At 49.9% G+C, this 15,049-nt stretch overlaps 1 protein-coding gene across 1 annotated transcript in view; it reads right to left on the reverse strand.

Annotated features, from left to right (window-relative positions):
- Positions 1 to 689: 689 nt before the first annotated feature.
- Cox10 (cytochrome c oxidase assembly factor heme A:farnesyltransferase COX10) overlaps positions 690 to 15,049 on the reverse strand; it is a 117,672-nt gene continuing 103,312 nt past the window's right edge. The window contains exons 6-7 of the mRNA XM_006973526.4: positions 13,511 to 13,743; positions 690 to 2,456 (exon numbers count right to left, since the gene is read on the reverse strand). Of these exons, the coding sequence (XP_006973588.1) occupies positions 2,050 to 2,456; positions 13,511 to 13,743 (640 nt within the window). The 3' untranslated portion in view covers positions 690 to 2,049. The remainder of the gene's footprint in view (positions 2,457 to 13,510; positions 13,744 to 15,049) is intronic.

Raw genomic sequence — 15,049 nt, forward strand, 5'->3', positions numbered from 1 at the left:
AACCCTGTCTCAAAACTGCCATCACAACCAAACCGAAAGAATAAAAGCCATTTAAACCCCAAACAGAAGGGTGGCTGGCTAGCAAAGGATGAGGAGTTAGAGCAGGCAATGGCCACAGTGCACAGCCAGACGGAGAATGATGGGCATTATTATTATTATTTAAATATTTCACTCCATTGTAAGTACAGTAAATAATAACATATTATACATTTCAAAAATCACCAAATTTCAAACATCCTCATGAGACATCGATGACCATTTGAGGCAATAGTTATGTTAACTAGTTCCACCTTGGATTCATAAATCACATCACTCTGTGCTCTATATGCAGATTCAAGTATAATTTGTCAACTTAGGAAAAATGAAGAAGGGAACACCCACCTGCTGTAACGTCTGCTAGCTCATGGAAGAAGGAAGCCAGTGCTGAACGCTGTGGACTTGGGACGGTGAGTGACACCAGGACACATGCTCCTGTTCTTCTAACTGTTTTATTGCAGCAGGAGGAGAACCAGCACACTTTGCAGACTTAAAGGCTGCGACAAATCATAGACGCCCTTTGCAGATATCCCCATTCCCTAAAACCACAGTAAACATCCAGGACACAGCCAGGAGGTAATGTTACAATAGGTAGAAAGAGGTACCAGGCACAGTATCTGCAGTCACTCTAAATGCCATCCCACCCCACCCCATTTCTTTTTTCTTTCTTTCTTTTTTTTTTTAGGGTGGGGAGTGCTTGAGATCAAGCCTCCAGCCTAGAGCATGGCTAAGCAAGTACTCTGCCTTTGGGCCACAACCCAAGCCTTCTACATTTTTGAGAGAACAGTCCAAATTCAAGAACTGTTTTCACGTGGCTTAAACCCCTTGAGGGAATCCCAACAGGGCACAGCATCCTGGGAGACCGAGGAACTCAAACAACCTGCCAAGCTCCACAGCTTTAAGGCAACAGGCCTCTCTGTGGACCTGGAGAAGCACACAGAAGACTCAAGAACTTATAGATGACTTCATTTTGTATCAGAGGCCATGAATTCCCAGAACTGGACCCATGGCCACTAGGAGCCCAACTGGCCCTCTTTGAATAGCCCTGGACACACAGAGGTGAATTTCTGGACTCAGGAGGCACCAGAGTGGAGATGCTGTTTACACAAAAGTGGTAAGAATGGGCACAGAATGGCTGGCTACTGGCCCAGCTTATTCTCTCTGCCATTCAGTCCCAAGCAGGCCATCAGTAAAATCCCGACAGACACAGCACAACCACAGTGGTACTGTGGTGGGCTCGGTGCCTGAGGGGGTTCTGGGATTATGTCAAGTGCCGCCCTTCCAGAAAGCTCAGACCATGCCTATACTTCAAAGTGAGTGAGTGATGAAGACACTTTGTACTTCCAGGCGTTTCTGAAGTCCTGATGTGGGGTGGGGGTGGAGGTGATGGGAAGTGCTGGCAGCGCAGCCTGGGATGCTGCAGGCAACCGTTTGGAATCCTCACTCCCCATGTGCTGGGTGTTCTGTTACTTGAGGGAATATGTGGCTGAGAACGCTGGGAGGAGAAAGCTAGTCAGGCCCCATCTCCATGGCAGAGAAGGGGTGCCGTAGCCACAGTACGTGTTCTTCTGAGGCAGCCTCAGGATCTAGAACTACAGAGGCTGGGTTACAAGTACCCACCTGTTTGACCAATGGCCACTGCGGTCTTCAGGTGGTGAGTATGTGTGCATGTGTGTGTCGGGAGGAGGAAGCTGTGCATGTACATCATGTGGGCGGAAGAACATGGGGCTGGAGGGAAAGACGCATAAAGACCTTCGAGGAGAAAACTATTCTCATTGTATTAACACACTCTGCCAGCCCCTTTCTCCTCTGGGAGGCAGTCTGGATAGTAATATAAAAAGAACCGTTAAGGGACGACACAGCACCAGTTGATCTGCTCCCAGCTGCCCCCATCCATCCATTTCTCCTTCTGCACGCCAGAATCACCACAGTACGCTTCCCACTGGCACAGGGCAACGCTGTGCGTCTGTCTGCACGTGTCTGCTCTCACGCTCCCCGCACGCCAGCTAGCTTTCAGCTCGGAGCCTCTCCCTTGTCCCCCTCGCCATGTGGCTGCTGCTTACAGGTGAGCATGAGCAACAGGAGCAGGGGCAGGTGCCACAGGCTGCAGAAGAACAGTTTCCTCGAGCTCCGGCGGTCTGCGTCCACGTAGAAGCGGAAGCCGAGGTAGGAAATGTACAGGTTGATGGGGAGGGAGATGATGGGGAAGGCCCACGTGGTGATGTCCAGGGCGGGGGCAGCAGTCGACAGAGCAATCAGGGCCAGGCAATGGCGCAGCGCCACCCGCCGGCAGAGGGCTGGGTGGGTGACGGACATCATGCAGTAGCCTCCTCGGGAGTAGTCTTCACGGAGGCCCCAGCTCAGCGCATTGAAGTGGGGGAACTGCCAGGAGTACAGGATCCCTCCCAGAAGAAGTGCTCCTGTGCAGAGGTGTGGGGAGAAAAGGGGAACAGTCAGGCGCCAGCAGAGATTTCCAAAGGCAGGGTCTCCTGATCCTAAAGTCCTGCTGAACTTTGGAGGCCTGTATCCAAGTCACCAGCCACTCCTATCTCAGCCCTTCTAGCTTAGTGAGCTTCCGATTGCTGCGACAGGACATCAGGACCACAGACAGCATTAGGAGGAAAGAAAGGGCTTGTTTCTGCTCACAGTTCTCATGGACAGTCTGTCACTGGGGGAAGGTGGGGCAGGAACACAAGGAGGAGGAACCGGATGGAGCAGAGCCCACGGAGGAATGATGCTTAGTGGCTTACCCAGCCTGCTTTCTTCTATAATTCAGGACTACCTTCCCAGAGGTGGCACTGCTCCCTACCATGTGAATCATGAATAATAATAATAAAAAAGAAGCCCCAAGAGACCTGCCTACAGGCTAAACTGATAGAGTTATTTTCTCACTGTGGCGCCTCTTCCCAGATATCCTATCTTGTGCCAACTTGAAAGAAAACTATGCAGGACACCTTTGCTCTCCTGGGTCTCACTCAGCCTGGTAGGCAGGCCGGGAGGTGGGGGTCCTCTCAGACGCTCCTCTGCCTTAGGTGGGATGGGGAGGGAGGGCTGTGCTGCTGCCGGGCACTCAGTGGCTTAGTGCACGTGGTTCCTGACACCTCCTGCCCCTCATGCTTCCCAACACTGTGACATCAGGGAAGTCAGATCTGAGTCCAGTCCTGACTCTAGCTTGGAATCCATAGCCAGGACATGGCCATGGGAGCAGCGTCACCACATGGAGGCCACTCAGGCCTGCTGGCCTTTCCTCCTGGGTAAAGTTCACTTCCCTGTGTGGCAGCTAGAATGCCCTGTTGGCACCAATGCAGAACTGAGCATCTCTGACTTCTATCTGTGCACCTTCTTCAGCAGTGGACAACCCGGGCTTCCAGGACACTATTCCCCAGAGCCCAGCACAATGACATTAAGTAGGAGACACCAACATACAGTGTGTTAATGGGGCTTGAAATAGGACAATGCATACAGGTGAAGATGCAACTGTTCAGAGAGAGCCTTCCTCTGAGCAGATTCAGGCCATGACCCAGCTAGCTGGTGGCAAGCACCCTCTGGTCCTGGAATAGTCCCAGGGTATCTGGAACAGCAGAGGCGAGAGTGGGGAGAACAGAGCTGCAAGGGAGGGCTGGACAGGCATCTGGAACCTGGGATAAGGAGTGGGATCTCCCCACAGCACAGTAAGAATGGACTCAGGGGACTGTGAGGAAGCAGAGGGTTAGGAAGAGAGCAGGGTGCTGGACACCCGTGGATGTGTGCATGGCAGAGAAATGGAGTCCTATTCTTGGTCATTTTTAGGTTGGCCATGCTTATTTGACACCCTAGCCAGAATGCACTGTGGCTATTAGACCCAGGTACCATGGAGATGAACTACACATGCTCACCCAACCTACAAGTTATTACCATCACCTTACAAATGAGGAGGTTTATCACAGCTCCCTTTATCTAAGGCTTCAACTGCAGTACAGAAGTATTCAATGGAAAATTAGAGAAATAACTAGTTTATACGTTTTTTTATTATTTTATTTTATGTGTATGGGTGTTCTGTCTGTCTGTCTGTCTGCATGTATGTCTGTGTGCCACTGGCATGCCTGGTACCCATGGAGGCCAGAAGAAGTCATCAGAGCCCCTGGGGCTGGGGTTAGAGCTGATTGTGAGAAGTTCCAGATGGTTGTGAGCTGCTATGTGGGTGCTGGGAATCAAATTCAGGTCCTCTGAAAAAGTAGCCAGTGCTCTTAACTGTTGAGCCATGCCTGCAGCCCAATAATCACTCAGTTTTAAAGTGTGTGTGTCTCTGAGCAGTGTAATGAAGCCGTCTTGCACAGTCCGTTCGACCTTGCCTAGGATGTGAACCATCACTCCGTCCAGTGTGTCCACAATGTCTATGCTTCCTTCCCACTAAGCACTTAGCAGTTAATCTCAGCAGGTTTCCTGACAAGGGTATGGTAGGCATGCTCTGAGGCTTCAGACAGCAAGCAACCTGGGTTATTGGGGGTTCTTAGAAGCATTTCAAGGGGGGCAGGGGCAACTGGAATCAGTATGGCCCAGTGATTCTTGGCAGTACTGCATGCAACCAGATTGGGGTGGGGGTGGGCAGCTGGGATCGGTATGGCCTGGTGACTGATCCCTGGCACTACTGCATGCCATCAGATACATGCTTTAGGAAATTGATGCTATCCAGGATGCCCAGTAGCCCCCTTCCCACATGAGGGATACTGAGGGAGCAGGCTTGTTGGAAATAACCACAGAGGCACTTCCTAGTTCACTAAGAGTCTGGTACCTGTTTCGGTGACAGACATGGGCACGCACTTTAACAGGAAGTCCTCTTGGGAAAGTAGAAGGCAGGCTGGGAAGGCTGGGCCACCTCGAGGAGCAAATGGTGATGGACTTAGACGTCTTTGTGTTTTGATGGAAAATACAGCTGACTCTGTGACTGTTCGATGGAGAGATTCTCAGGGCGCAGGGTGACTTTAAGGCTCCTGAGTACCACACATGGGAAAGCCCTAGTAGAGCTCATGAGCTTCCTTGGACCTGAGTATGGTATGTAGTAACGACAGCCACAGCATGCGGTGTGGGTATGACAAGGGCATGAAGTGTCGGTCCTGTCAAGAAAAACTTACTGTGGCAAGAGACACAGGGAATGAGCAAGGAGAGGCAGGAGGATTCAGGGGAGGGACGGGAAAGCTCAGAGCTCCAGGTGGGTGTCATTCTAGAAATGACTGAAAAAGAACAAACTGGACGTGGTTAAAACGGCAGCTGCAATGGGGACTCTTTCTTCAAGCACTCCCCCTTGCCCCCCAACTTTGGTGTGCCAACTGCAGAAGTCTGTGTTGTGCAACAGAAAATTCTGGCTGTGCTTCTACTTAGAACAAGAGAGCTCAGGCAGAACCTCAGTTCTTGAAGGGCAGCAAGCGGTTGTTTTCGAGAGGAAACGGGTAGGGGTTTGGCTCCTGTCTCAAATGAAATCACTTTAGGATCCACAGCTTAATGGACTGCAGTCAGAAAACCACCCACAGTTCTGTCTGCTGTGCTTCAACTGCTTCTGCTCACAGAGGAGAAGGCAAACAAATCGCTTTCTTCATCAAGATAAGGTGAGTTGGGGCAGGAAGGCCTGAGTCAGCTCGGGGCTGTGGTGGGGCCCACCTTCCTGGTGGGGCGAACAAAGCACCAGGCTAGAGAATTCAAAGGCTCTCTCTGAACATCTCCTTGGCCTCACTCCCCCAAAGACACCCGTTTTTATTGGGCCTGTCTTTCCCATACCAAGTGCCTGACGGAGACTGTCTGCTCTTGGGGGCAGGGAAGTGGCGGAATCTTCCTCTGCTGGGCTCGGGCCAGGGAAGGAGACAACACAAACAGAGTTACAGTGTGTGCTAATACCTCAGGGACAGACAGGGATGCATGCCATACACAGAAGACACCTCACTTGGCCTAGGGGAGCACGGGATGGCCCTGGAAGAGGTACTTTACAGAGCAAGCTGTAACTCTCTGTAATTCTCTTCCTTTTCACCTTTTGGTTTTTGGAGACAGGGTCCGATTCTTAGCCCAGGCTAGGCTGGAGTTCTCTATGTAGCCCAGGGTGGCCTCAAACTCAAAGCAAACCTGCTTTAGCTCCTGAGTGTCAGGATTTCAAGCCACTACGCCTGGCCTTCGCTTCTTTTTATATGAGTGTTCTCATTTTCTTAGACCTCCCTGGAGAAACATCCACTCTCTTCCCTTTATCAGAGTAGAAATCTATGGGACAGCTGTGCATCTGTGGGCATGGTTCCCTAGGACAGTGACTCCTGAGACTGATGCTCAGTGCCGGCAGCACTAGAGTATATCCAGGCACCCAGCACATTACTAATCCCCTGCTTATGTGGAAGACAGAAGAGCATCAGCAGTGCGTGTATGGACAGAGGAGAGAATGCCGGCCCAACCAGAGTTCTGATCTCATCAGTGTCTTCCCAGTGACAGCTGAGGAGAGTTTTCAGCTCTCTTCAAAACTCCTATTTATTATTTCTACAAAAAAGAGAAGGGGAGCCTCTTCCTCATTTCTGCCTCTGCCCAAGTCCAGAAATGCTCTTCTATCATTGTTGACAAAGAAGGCTCAACAATCCAGCTGCACAGTACCTTCCTAGAAAGGAGAGGGATCCTCAAGTGGGAGCACTGATCTCAGGGATGATTCCTTTTGGGGATGCCTGGTGGGTACCTACTGTCCTTACTGAAGCCCATCACTGGCATTCCCTATCCACACATGGCCTTGGTAAGGATAGGAACCCCGCCGCAGTGCTGGTCGGGGTTGGGTTTGGTCCTCCAGGCTCCTTTCTAAATGTGGCCCATGAAGCTCCTCTGTTCCATGGCTGGTCAGACTGGTGCTTTCAGGGTCTGGCAGTTGCAGAAGCTGGCGGAAACAGAGCCGTCCAGAGCTTCATGCTCACAGGTTTTAAAGCCTTTCTTTTGAGGACTAACACAAAGGCGCTTGTGAAGTGGTCAGCCACACTGCAATAGACTTGTATGGAGAGGCAGATAAAGGGAGCAGGAAGTGAGGCCAGTTTATCAACTGCGAAGGAGAGACAAAAGGGCAGATTAAAGGTCCTCTGGAAACAGGAGGAAGAGTGGGCATTTGCAACTCGGAGAATTCTTTGCAAGGCACTTGGGAATGATGAAGAGGATGTGTGGCAGGAGTCTGAGGGTTCTCTCTAAACTTTTGTGCGTCCTACCTTCAAGCACAGACACCTGGAGAAGCTGCATTTGAAGGGGAAAAGTACAAAGCTTTGACCCTTCTCTAACCACCTCCCTAGAAGTTTGAGACGCACACAGATTCTCTCCGGAATTCAAACTCCCCTTAGCTCACATCCGCCAGTGTTCCCTGCCATCACCAATGCTGATTCTATGGGCATTCTGCACCAGGCGCTGTGTACATCTGAGGCTGGCCAGCCAAGGCCTGCTCCATCATCTCACCCAGGAGGCCCTGGCATGGCACCCTAAAAGCTAATACCACGCACAGTCAACGATGATATCAACAAGAGTTGAACCAACACAGCTAGTCTGCGATTACAATTGCAGATGCTGATGCTACAACATCAAAAACACACCTACAGCCACTTTCTTTCTCAGCCTTTTTCTGTTTTAATGTTGGACACTGCGTAAAGTATAGGGTTCTAAATATTGTTTGCTAGTATTTCCACAAAAGCCTTCCTTGTTTTGTCTTTTAAAGAGCATTTATCGATGGTTGTGGTGGTGCAAGCCTTTAAGCTCAGGACCCGGGAGAGAGAGGCTGGCAGATATCTGTGAGTTCAAGGCCAGTCTGGTCCACAAAGTGAGACTCTGTCCCACCTCCACCCTCCCACTAAAAGAAGGAAAAAGAGAAGCTGTTTATCTTAGTTTAAGTTGTGCTCTAGACCCCTTAAGGTAACATCTCACAGGAACAGACACTCATTTTTGAATCTGACTCAAGCACAGGCAGGATTTAAAGAAAATCTCTACAAATGCTTAGTTTCAACAGTACTGGGTATTTAGTCAACCTTTCATACATATTTGTTGAATAAACGAGTGAATGAATCCCCTCTGGCTCCGTTCTCTCATCTGGGACTAAAGGAGGTAAATAAAGTAGAAAGGGGGTTAAGGTTTTGCAGTTTACCAGGCGAGAGGCTAAAACAACTCACTCTTTTTGTTACTAAAGCCATCCATCTGCCAAGTGTCACCTCCTGATAAGAGCCCATTTCTGAGTCCTCATTTGTAACTGAATGTTGGCTGACATAATTAATGTTTACCACACAACACCTGAATTACAAACCAGACTGACAATCACCTCTAAAAGACTGTTCCGATCCTCAGGTCATCACCGAGGCAGAGACTGCAGTGAAGACCCCAAGACAAGGGGTTTCTTTAGAATCAGGAAGATGACAACACAGAATCCCAGCATCTCAAGGAAATGGGGCGATGCAGGGAGGTGGTGCTGGAGCCGGGGAGGGAAGGGGGCAGGGAGCAAGTCTGAGATAAACAGTCTCTGGAGATAAACATTGCTAAGAGGCCTAATGTGAATGGCTCCAGGCCGCTGGCTGGGGGCCGGAATGTCAGCTGCCAGCCACTTATCTGACCAGCCCCCCAGGGACTCCTTCACTGGGGTTCCAGCAGGTCACTTCTGTCCTGGCCACCCCTGCTCTGCTGTGCTTAGCTCCCAGGGCGGCAGCAGGCTAGCTCTACCAGCAGCCAGTGCAGAGCACTGATGATGTTTTCTGCTAACAGCACTTACCCTTTAAAAAGTTAATAAAATAAAGGCAGGATAATTAGGTAGGTGGGAGGAAAAGGCCACCTCTGAAGCCCAGAGGAGATCAGGCACAGGTAAATTCCCATCACAATAGCTCACTCTGTAGACAGAAGGGCTTTGTAAAAGGCAGGCATTTCCCGCGCACAGAAGCAGTTGGCTGCTGTGCCCTGACCGCGTTGATATGACAGCCACAAACAAAGCCCTGGGCCGTGTGACTGGGAGAGAGACGAGCGGTTTCCAGTCCTCCGTGCAGCTATAAAATAGCAAGTATCAAGAACAACTGACGTTTGTTCAGCTTTCACGATGCCTGCCTGCTAATGTGCTTAATCCTCTTCACCAGCCCCAAATCCCACCTCGCTTGTCCTGTGATGGACAACGGCTGGGCAGACCCAAAGCCTGCCAGGGACCTTCCTGACTGGGACACCCTCAACACAAATTCTTTTCCACCATCTGGTCCAAAAAAAAAAAAAAATCAAAGGACTTGTGGGAAAAGACTTGGCATCCCATGGGACACACTCCCTACAGGCGAGGAGGGAGGCCAGGGCCGCCCTTCAGTGCCCAGCAGCCTATGAAGGGCATCGCCCAGCCCTGTGGCCAGCACAGACTCTAGGGAGGAAGCAGGCTCCTGGACATGGTCCTTGCCCTTTCTCTGTGGGTTACTGTGACATACAGGCTCCTCACACCTGCTGTTTTCTGCATTTCTGCACTCCCTCCAGGTAGGGTCACAGGACTTACACATCCCCTACTGCTGAGAAGCTTCCTCTCCAATCTTGACCTCTAGCTACTGAGCCCAACTAAGCTTTCGCTGAGGGAGACATGGTCAGGGATCATGTTACTGCTGGCTACTGTGGGCAGTTTCCCTGGGAGGTGGGTGTGGGTGACAAAGGAATGGAAAATATTCAGTCAATCTGCCTCCCTTCAAACAGCCTCTGTCTATCCCCAACTTCTTGGTATTAACAAGTTGCTCTTTCAAAGGGTGATCAGACTGATGATGCACTAAAATACTTGTAAGATGAAATATTGGCCAGGGAGGATGAGGGGCAGGCCTAGGATGGGTAGAGCCTTGTAAGAAAGGGCAGAGTGTGAAGGGGAAGGTATCGGAGGAGAGAGAAGGCACATGGGCCTAGGGCAGCCCTGAAGGCAGGCTCTACAAACTCACTGATTTCCAGTACTGCGGGGGAACCTCCTGCACATCGCTATGTAGATAACCCCCACCTCCAGACCCTGGTGCTTTGGCTGGGTCAACCGCCCATGGTTCTTCACCATCTTTGACCGCAGTATCAATTCCTCTGTGGTTAGTCACTGTGAGTCCCATCTCTGCCCACACAGTATCACTCCAGCTGTCAACTAATACACACACACACACACACACACACACACCACATATATATATGGTGTGTGTGTGTGTGTTGTGGGGGGTGGTAAGTGGTGTGTGTGTGTAGTTTATGGTATGTGGTAAGTAGTATATAATGTGTGTATATATATATATATATATAGTGGTGGTGAGCCCACGCCCCAAGAAGACACTCTGCTAAGGCTTGTCCATCACTAAGTAATGTCTGCCTGCCTCTCCTAGGAGGTCAGATATGATTTCCATGAGGACAGGAGTTTTAGTCAGTTTTGTATCTCTCGAAGCCAAGCACACAGCAGGCCCTCAACACCTACACCATGAAGTGACTACGGGCACTCGTCTGTTAAGATGGCAGCCTGGCAGTGCCTGGTCTGGACTGTGCAGCTGGGTGAGTAGTCTTCCAGCTGCTCTTGCTTTATTGATGTGACATCCACTTCATCTCTAAATTCCTCTTCCGGTCACTCACAGCTTAGTGTGGTGTTCCAAAGCCTGCTATCCTGGCTTCTGAAGTCACTACTCTATGAGGTTCAAAGATCACATGGTCTGGAGAACTACAGAAGGAAAGTGTTTGCCACTTTTTCCCTCAGAAAAGCTTTCCCACCCATCCATATCTCCTAAGATGAGAACCTCGGCAGTCATCAGCCTCTGTAGACAGCACGCATTCCACTATTCGTACAGCCTGAACAAACATCAACCCCACTCTCTAGGTATTTCTGAGGTCCTTAAGGCTAGGACTCCTCTGGATTCTGTCTTTGTGAATTTGAAGAGTGTGGCTCCTGGAAACTTGTTACACGTGACATTCTCAGACTGTCCAAGCCCAGAACATGCTCAGAAGCCCAGCAACATCTGGGAAAAATGGATGGGCACTGAGCCTGTGAATCAGTGCTTTGGTTTAGCAAGACAGGAACAGGTCCACATTGCACCCATTATTAAAAGGGCACACACATCAAGGAGTGGACACAGCTTCAGAAAGAGAGTCTTTGCTTCTAGGCAGTGCTTTCTGGGTGAACTGCCTTGTTTTTTTGTTTGTTTGTTTGTTTGTTTTTTCGACACAGGGTTTCTCTGTGTAGTTTTGGTTAAAATGTCTTCCTTTTTTTTTTTTTTTTTTTTTTTCTGAGTGAACGTCCTACTGCCAGAATCTCTGTCACCTTCACACTGACGTGACACTGGAGATAAACAGAAGGTGTACTGTAATTCACAATTCAGACTGCAGTCTGCCGGTCACTTCCGACCCGGAGCAGGCCGTACGTACATCTGGGTGGCAGGCATGTGGCAGGGGAGGTTTCTCACTTAGAGCAGTCAGAGAGAAAAAGGAGGCCCTGGCCCCTGCAAGGATGTATTCCCAATGACCCACTTTATCCAACTCCGCTCCACTTTCTCTTAAAGCGCCCACCACATCTCAATGTTGCTGGCCACTGGCGCCCAAGCCTTCAGCCTTAAGCACTTTAAGGGACATGTCGGTCCAAACCTTTAACAAAACGCTCTGCTCTGTGCTGTCAGTATGGCAGCTGCGAACCAAATGTGGCTCTGGACAACTGAATGGATAGCTAGTGGGACTGAGACATTTAAGTTTATTTGATTTAAAAATTAAACAGCCACCCACGGCTAGGAGCTACCATCCTCAACAGGGCAGTTCTAGAAGATGATTAAACTACAGTAAGTTGCATGTGCAACTTCATCCCTAAGATGCCAGCAATAACTATTTTGTGACACATTCTCTTAGAGTCCGTCCTGTGAAAGAGGAGACAACTACTCATTGATTTGTTCATTCTGATCTTGGCTCTGTCTGATGAACACTGAACTTCCATATACAGGGCTATTGCTACCCTTTCTGTACAAACTCCTTGAGGGTTAGGTACACGATGTACCTTTCTCCTTTTTGAAAGTGTTTTGCTAAGGTTGGCCTCAAATGTGTGGTCCTTCTTGCCCAGTCCCCTGAGCAGAAGTCACTGTCGAGAGCTGACAGGGGAACTCCTCTGGGTGGTTTCAGAAATCTGTTTCATACCAGGCCCTGTATCATTTTCCAGACGGCTGCATACTCTTTCTCTGCGAACAAGGTGTGCCTGGCCCCTTGGCCACCCATCATTAACAAGTCTGTATATAAATGAACTTTGGGTTACAGAAAGAACATGTCGAACTCACATCACCAGGCTTGGTGGCAAACGCCTTTACCTGATGGCTCGGTTGCTGGGCTCTTAACTCTGGAGGCCCCGGCTCCTATAACTTCTTTCCCATACAAATGACCTAATCTGGTGTGGCAGCACAGGCCAGACTCCAGTCACAGCTCATCTGTCCTCAGAACTCCTCCACAGGAGAGTCCGTCATCAGATACAAGTGGGAGATGAAAAGCCCGGGAGAAAGGGCCAAGCTCAGGTCCGAAGTCCGCGGCCAACAGGGGCTCCGCTCTGGCTCTGAAGCCTTTTGCCTCTGTTGCCTCCCACGTGGACGAGGCTCAAGCTTCGTTTATCACAGAGCAAAGGAGCACACAAGCTTCAGAATGCTGTATTTGTATATTCATTAAAACCCACCACTTAAAGGATATTAAAACCATTCTAGGAGACGATTATGGCAAAGGTGTAATCACATTTGTGCGTTTGCCAAATCAGAGTGTGTGAGCTTTTATGAAAAGTTTCAGAAATGTGGCTTACAGGGCAACGGTTTATGGCCAACTGCCTTTTGATCTCTCATGTGAAAAATATGTACTTACATATATTGCAGGAAACCTCACCACTTCCTTCCTAAGTGTTGGTCAAAACACTAATTACTTGACTAATCAGACTGTGACGCTCCCCACACAGATGGTAAAATGAGCTATTTTCACCCCACAAATCTAGCTGTGACATACCACCAAAAAATGGAGGCCCACTGAATGGTTGTACTGTAGACAGCATGAACAATTTACGCAAATCACGTAAAAGTAAACGAGGAGCTAATGAAGATAATCTGTCCTTTCACAAGGGAAAATGAGCCTGTTCCAGGGGAAGGAAGGAGGCTTGTCAGCTAGGTGACATGTCTTTAACAGGGAACAGGAGGCCAGTTCCACATCCCTTCCCCACAGACTAGGCCTTTCATGTGAGCTGACTTGATCACTGTTTTCAGGGCCTTCCCTCACGTTACCTGCAGTCCCAGGCCCAGGAAGCACTGCCCTGTTTCCCCTTAGGCCTTCCCCATGTCTACCATGTCAGGATGACCCGGGGCCCCTTCAGCTCAGGACTGCCCCATCAACACATTTACCTTAGAGTAAAATGGAACTGCAAGAAGCCCCATGGAGCCCCTGAGGGGAGAGTGCTGAGTTCACTTGGAAGACTCACGAGTTCTGGCTTCTGGCACTCACAACCCTGTCTGCCGAGGAAAGCCACGGTGCTGCACCAGGAGACACTCACCAGCATCAAGGCTTCCAGTTGCGGCCGTCCAGCCCATGACAGGTGGGATGGCTCCAACCACGGCTCCAACCCAGGTGTTGGCGATGCTGATCCTCTTCAGCGGTGTGTAACAACAGGTATAGAGGAAAATGTTGAAGACGCCCAGAGCCCCTGTGAGGGGATTCACTCCCCAGGTCAGAAGGGCCACTCCTGGCACAGCGCAGCAGGTAGCAAAAGACACAGCTAGCAGCGGGCTGGAAGAGAGCAGAGGACATAGTGAACACGTTCGTTCCACTCAGCTCTGGCCCGCAGCCCAGGCCCGCAATAGTGAGCCAGCATCTCCGTCCACTGAAGGTGATGGGACCTTCTTCCCAGTTGTGGGCAGTCCTTCAGAGACTGTGAAGAAGCTCAGGGAGGAGGCGGACCCCCTTGCACTCGTTTGCAGGTCTCCGTCACTCATCTCTTCTTATAAGGTTGAAGGGAGGGCTTAGACAGGGCTGCTTTTCGGGGTTCTATTCTGTTGCTAAATAAGGGACAGATGTAAACAATAATACAAGTTGTGGACAAAAACAGGATCCCTTCTGGAAGCCACTCTACTCATTGGCTTGTACTTTAAAGTATCACCAAATCAATGATACCAAACAGCAATGTCTGCTCCAGGGAATCTGCATGACATGATCTTCAGTAAATTACAGGCTTAAGGCCCTGGAGTCCTGTGACAATAATCAACACCAGGGGGCTGGTGCAAACTGCCAATGATGTCACTTGGTTTGTGGCTTTGACTGTCAAGAAGACGTCACAGAGGGCTATGTGTGGAAAAGAACACTCTGCAATGTTAAAGACTGTTTGAGTTTAGAAAAGTATGACTTCCTGGTTCCTGCTTATATAGTTATTTTTTTCCTTAGGGAATCAATGTAGGTTACTCAAGACTATGCTTTCTCTGCAAAAGCTACAATTCAACTCCCAAGAAAAGCATGTTTGCAGTGTCCCAGACCCATTCAACTATAGGGTCTACAGAATGCTTCATGAGAAGTCCTAGTCTCCAGTCAGCAGCTTCTAGGGGGTTCTGGTTTTAAAAATGTCATTTCTCCAAGGGAGGCAATCACTTGAGATAACACCCTTCTATTGCCAAGGCTGTGGAGTGATCCACTGAGGAGAGGTGCTCTGGACTGTGAGGTGGGCCCTCTAAGGAGGACTAACTTGCAGAATGATGCTGAGTTTGAACTCAGCCTCCCCCAGCCCCAGAGCAGATGGCAGTGGAGAAGCAGGATAGCCCAGCAGCTCAAGTGTCTTGTGATACCAGAACCACAGAGCTGGGCACTCTGACTCTCACTTAGCTGGCCCTCTTTCCACCCAGGGGTTGTGGTCTGCCCTGCCTGGAAGGCGAAACAGAGCAGAATGGGGTTCTGAGGAAAGTGGGAACACACATGGACGTGTGGCCATTGCAAGGTGACAGAAGCACCATGGCTATCACTAAGACCTGAGTGCATGTGCAGCCCCCTGGCCACTCTTTGGAAGCCACAGCCAATGACTTCTGAAACACTCAGGCACCCTCCATCT

The sequence above is a fragment of the Peromyscus maniculatus genome, chromosome 8 (genome assembly GCF_049852395.1).
Source record: "Peromyscus maniculatus bairdii isolate BWxNUB_F1_BW_parent chromosome 8, HU_Pman_BW_mat_3.1, whole genome shotgun sequence".
Lineage (NCBI taxonomy): Eukaryota > Metazoa > Chordata > Mammalia > Rodentia > Cricetidae > Peromyscus > Peromyscus maniculatus.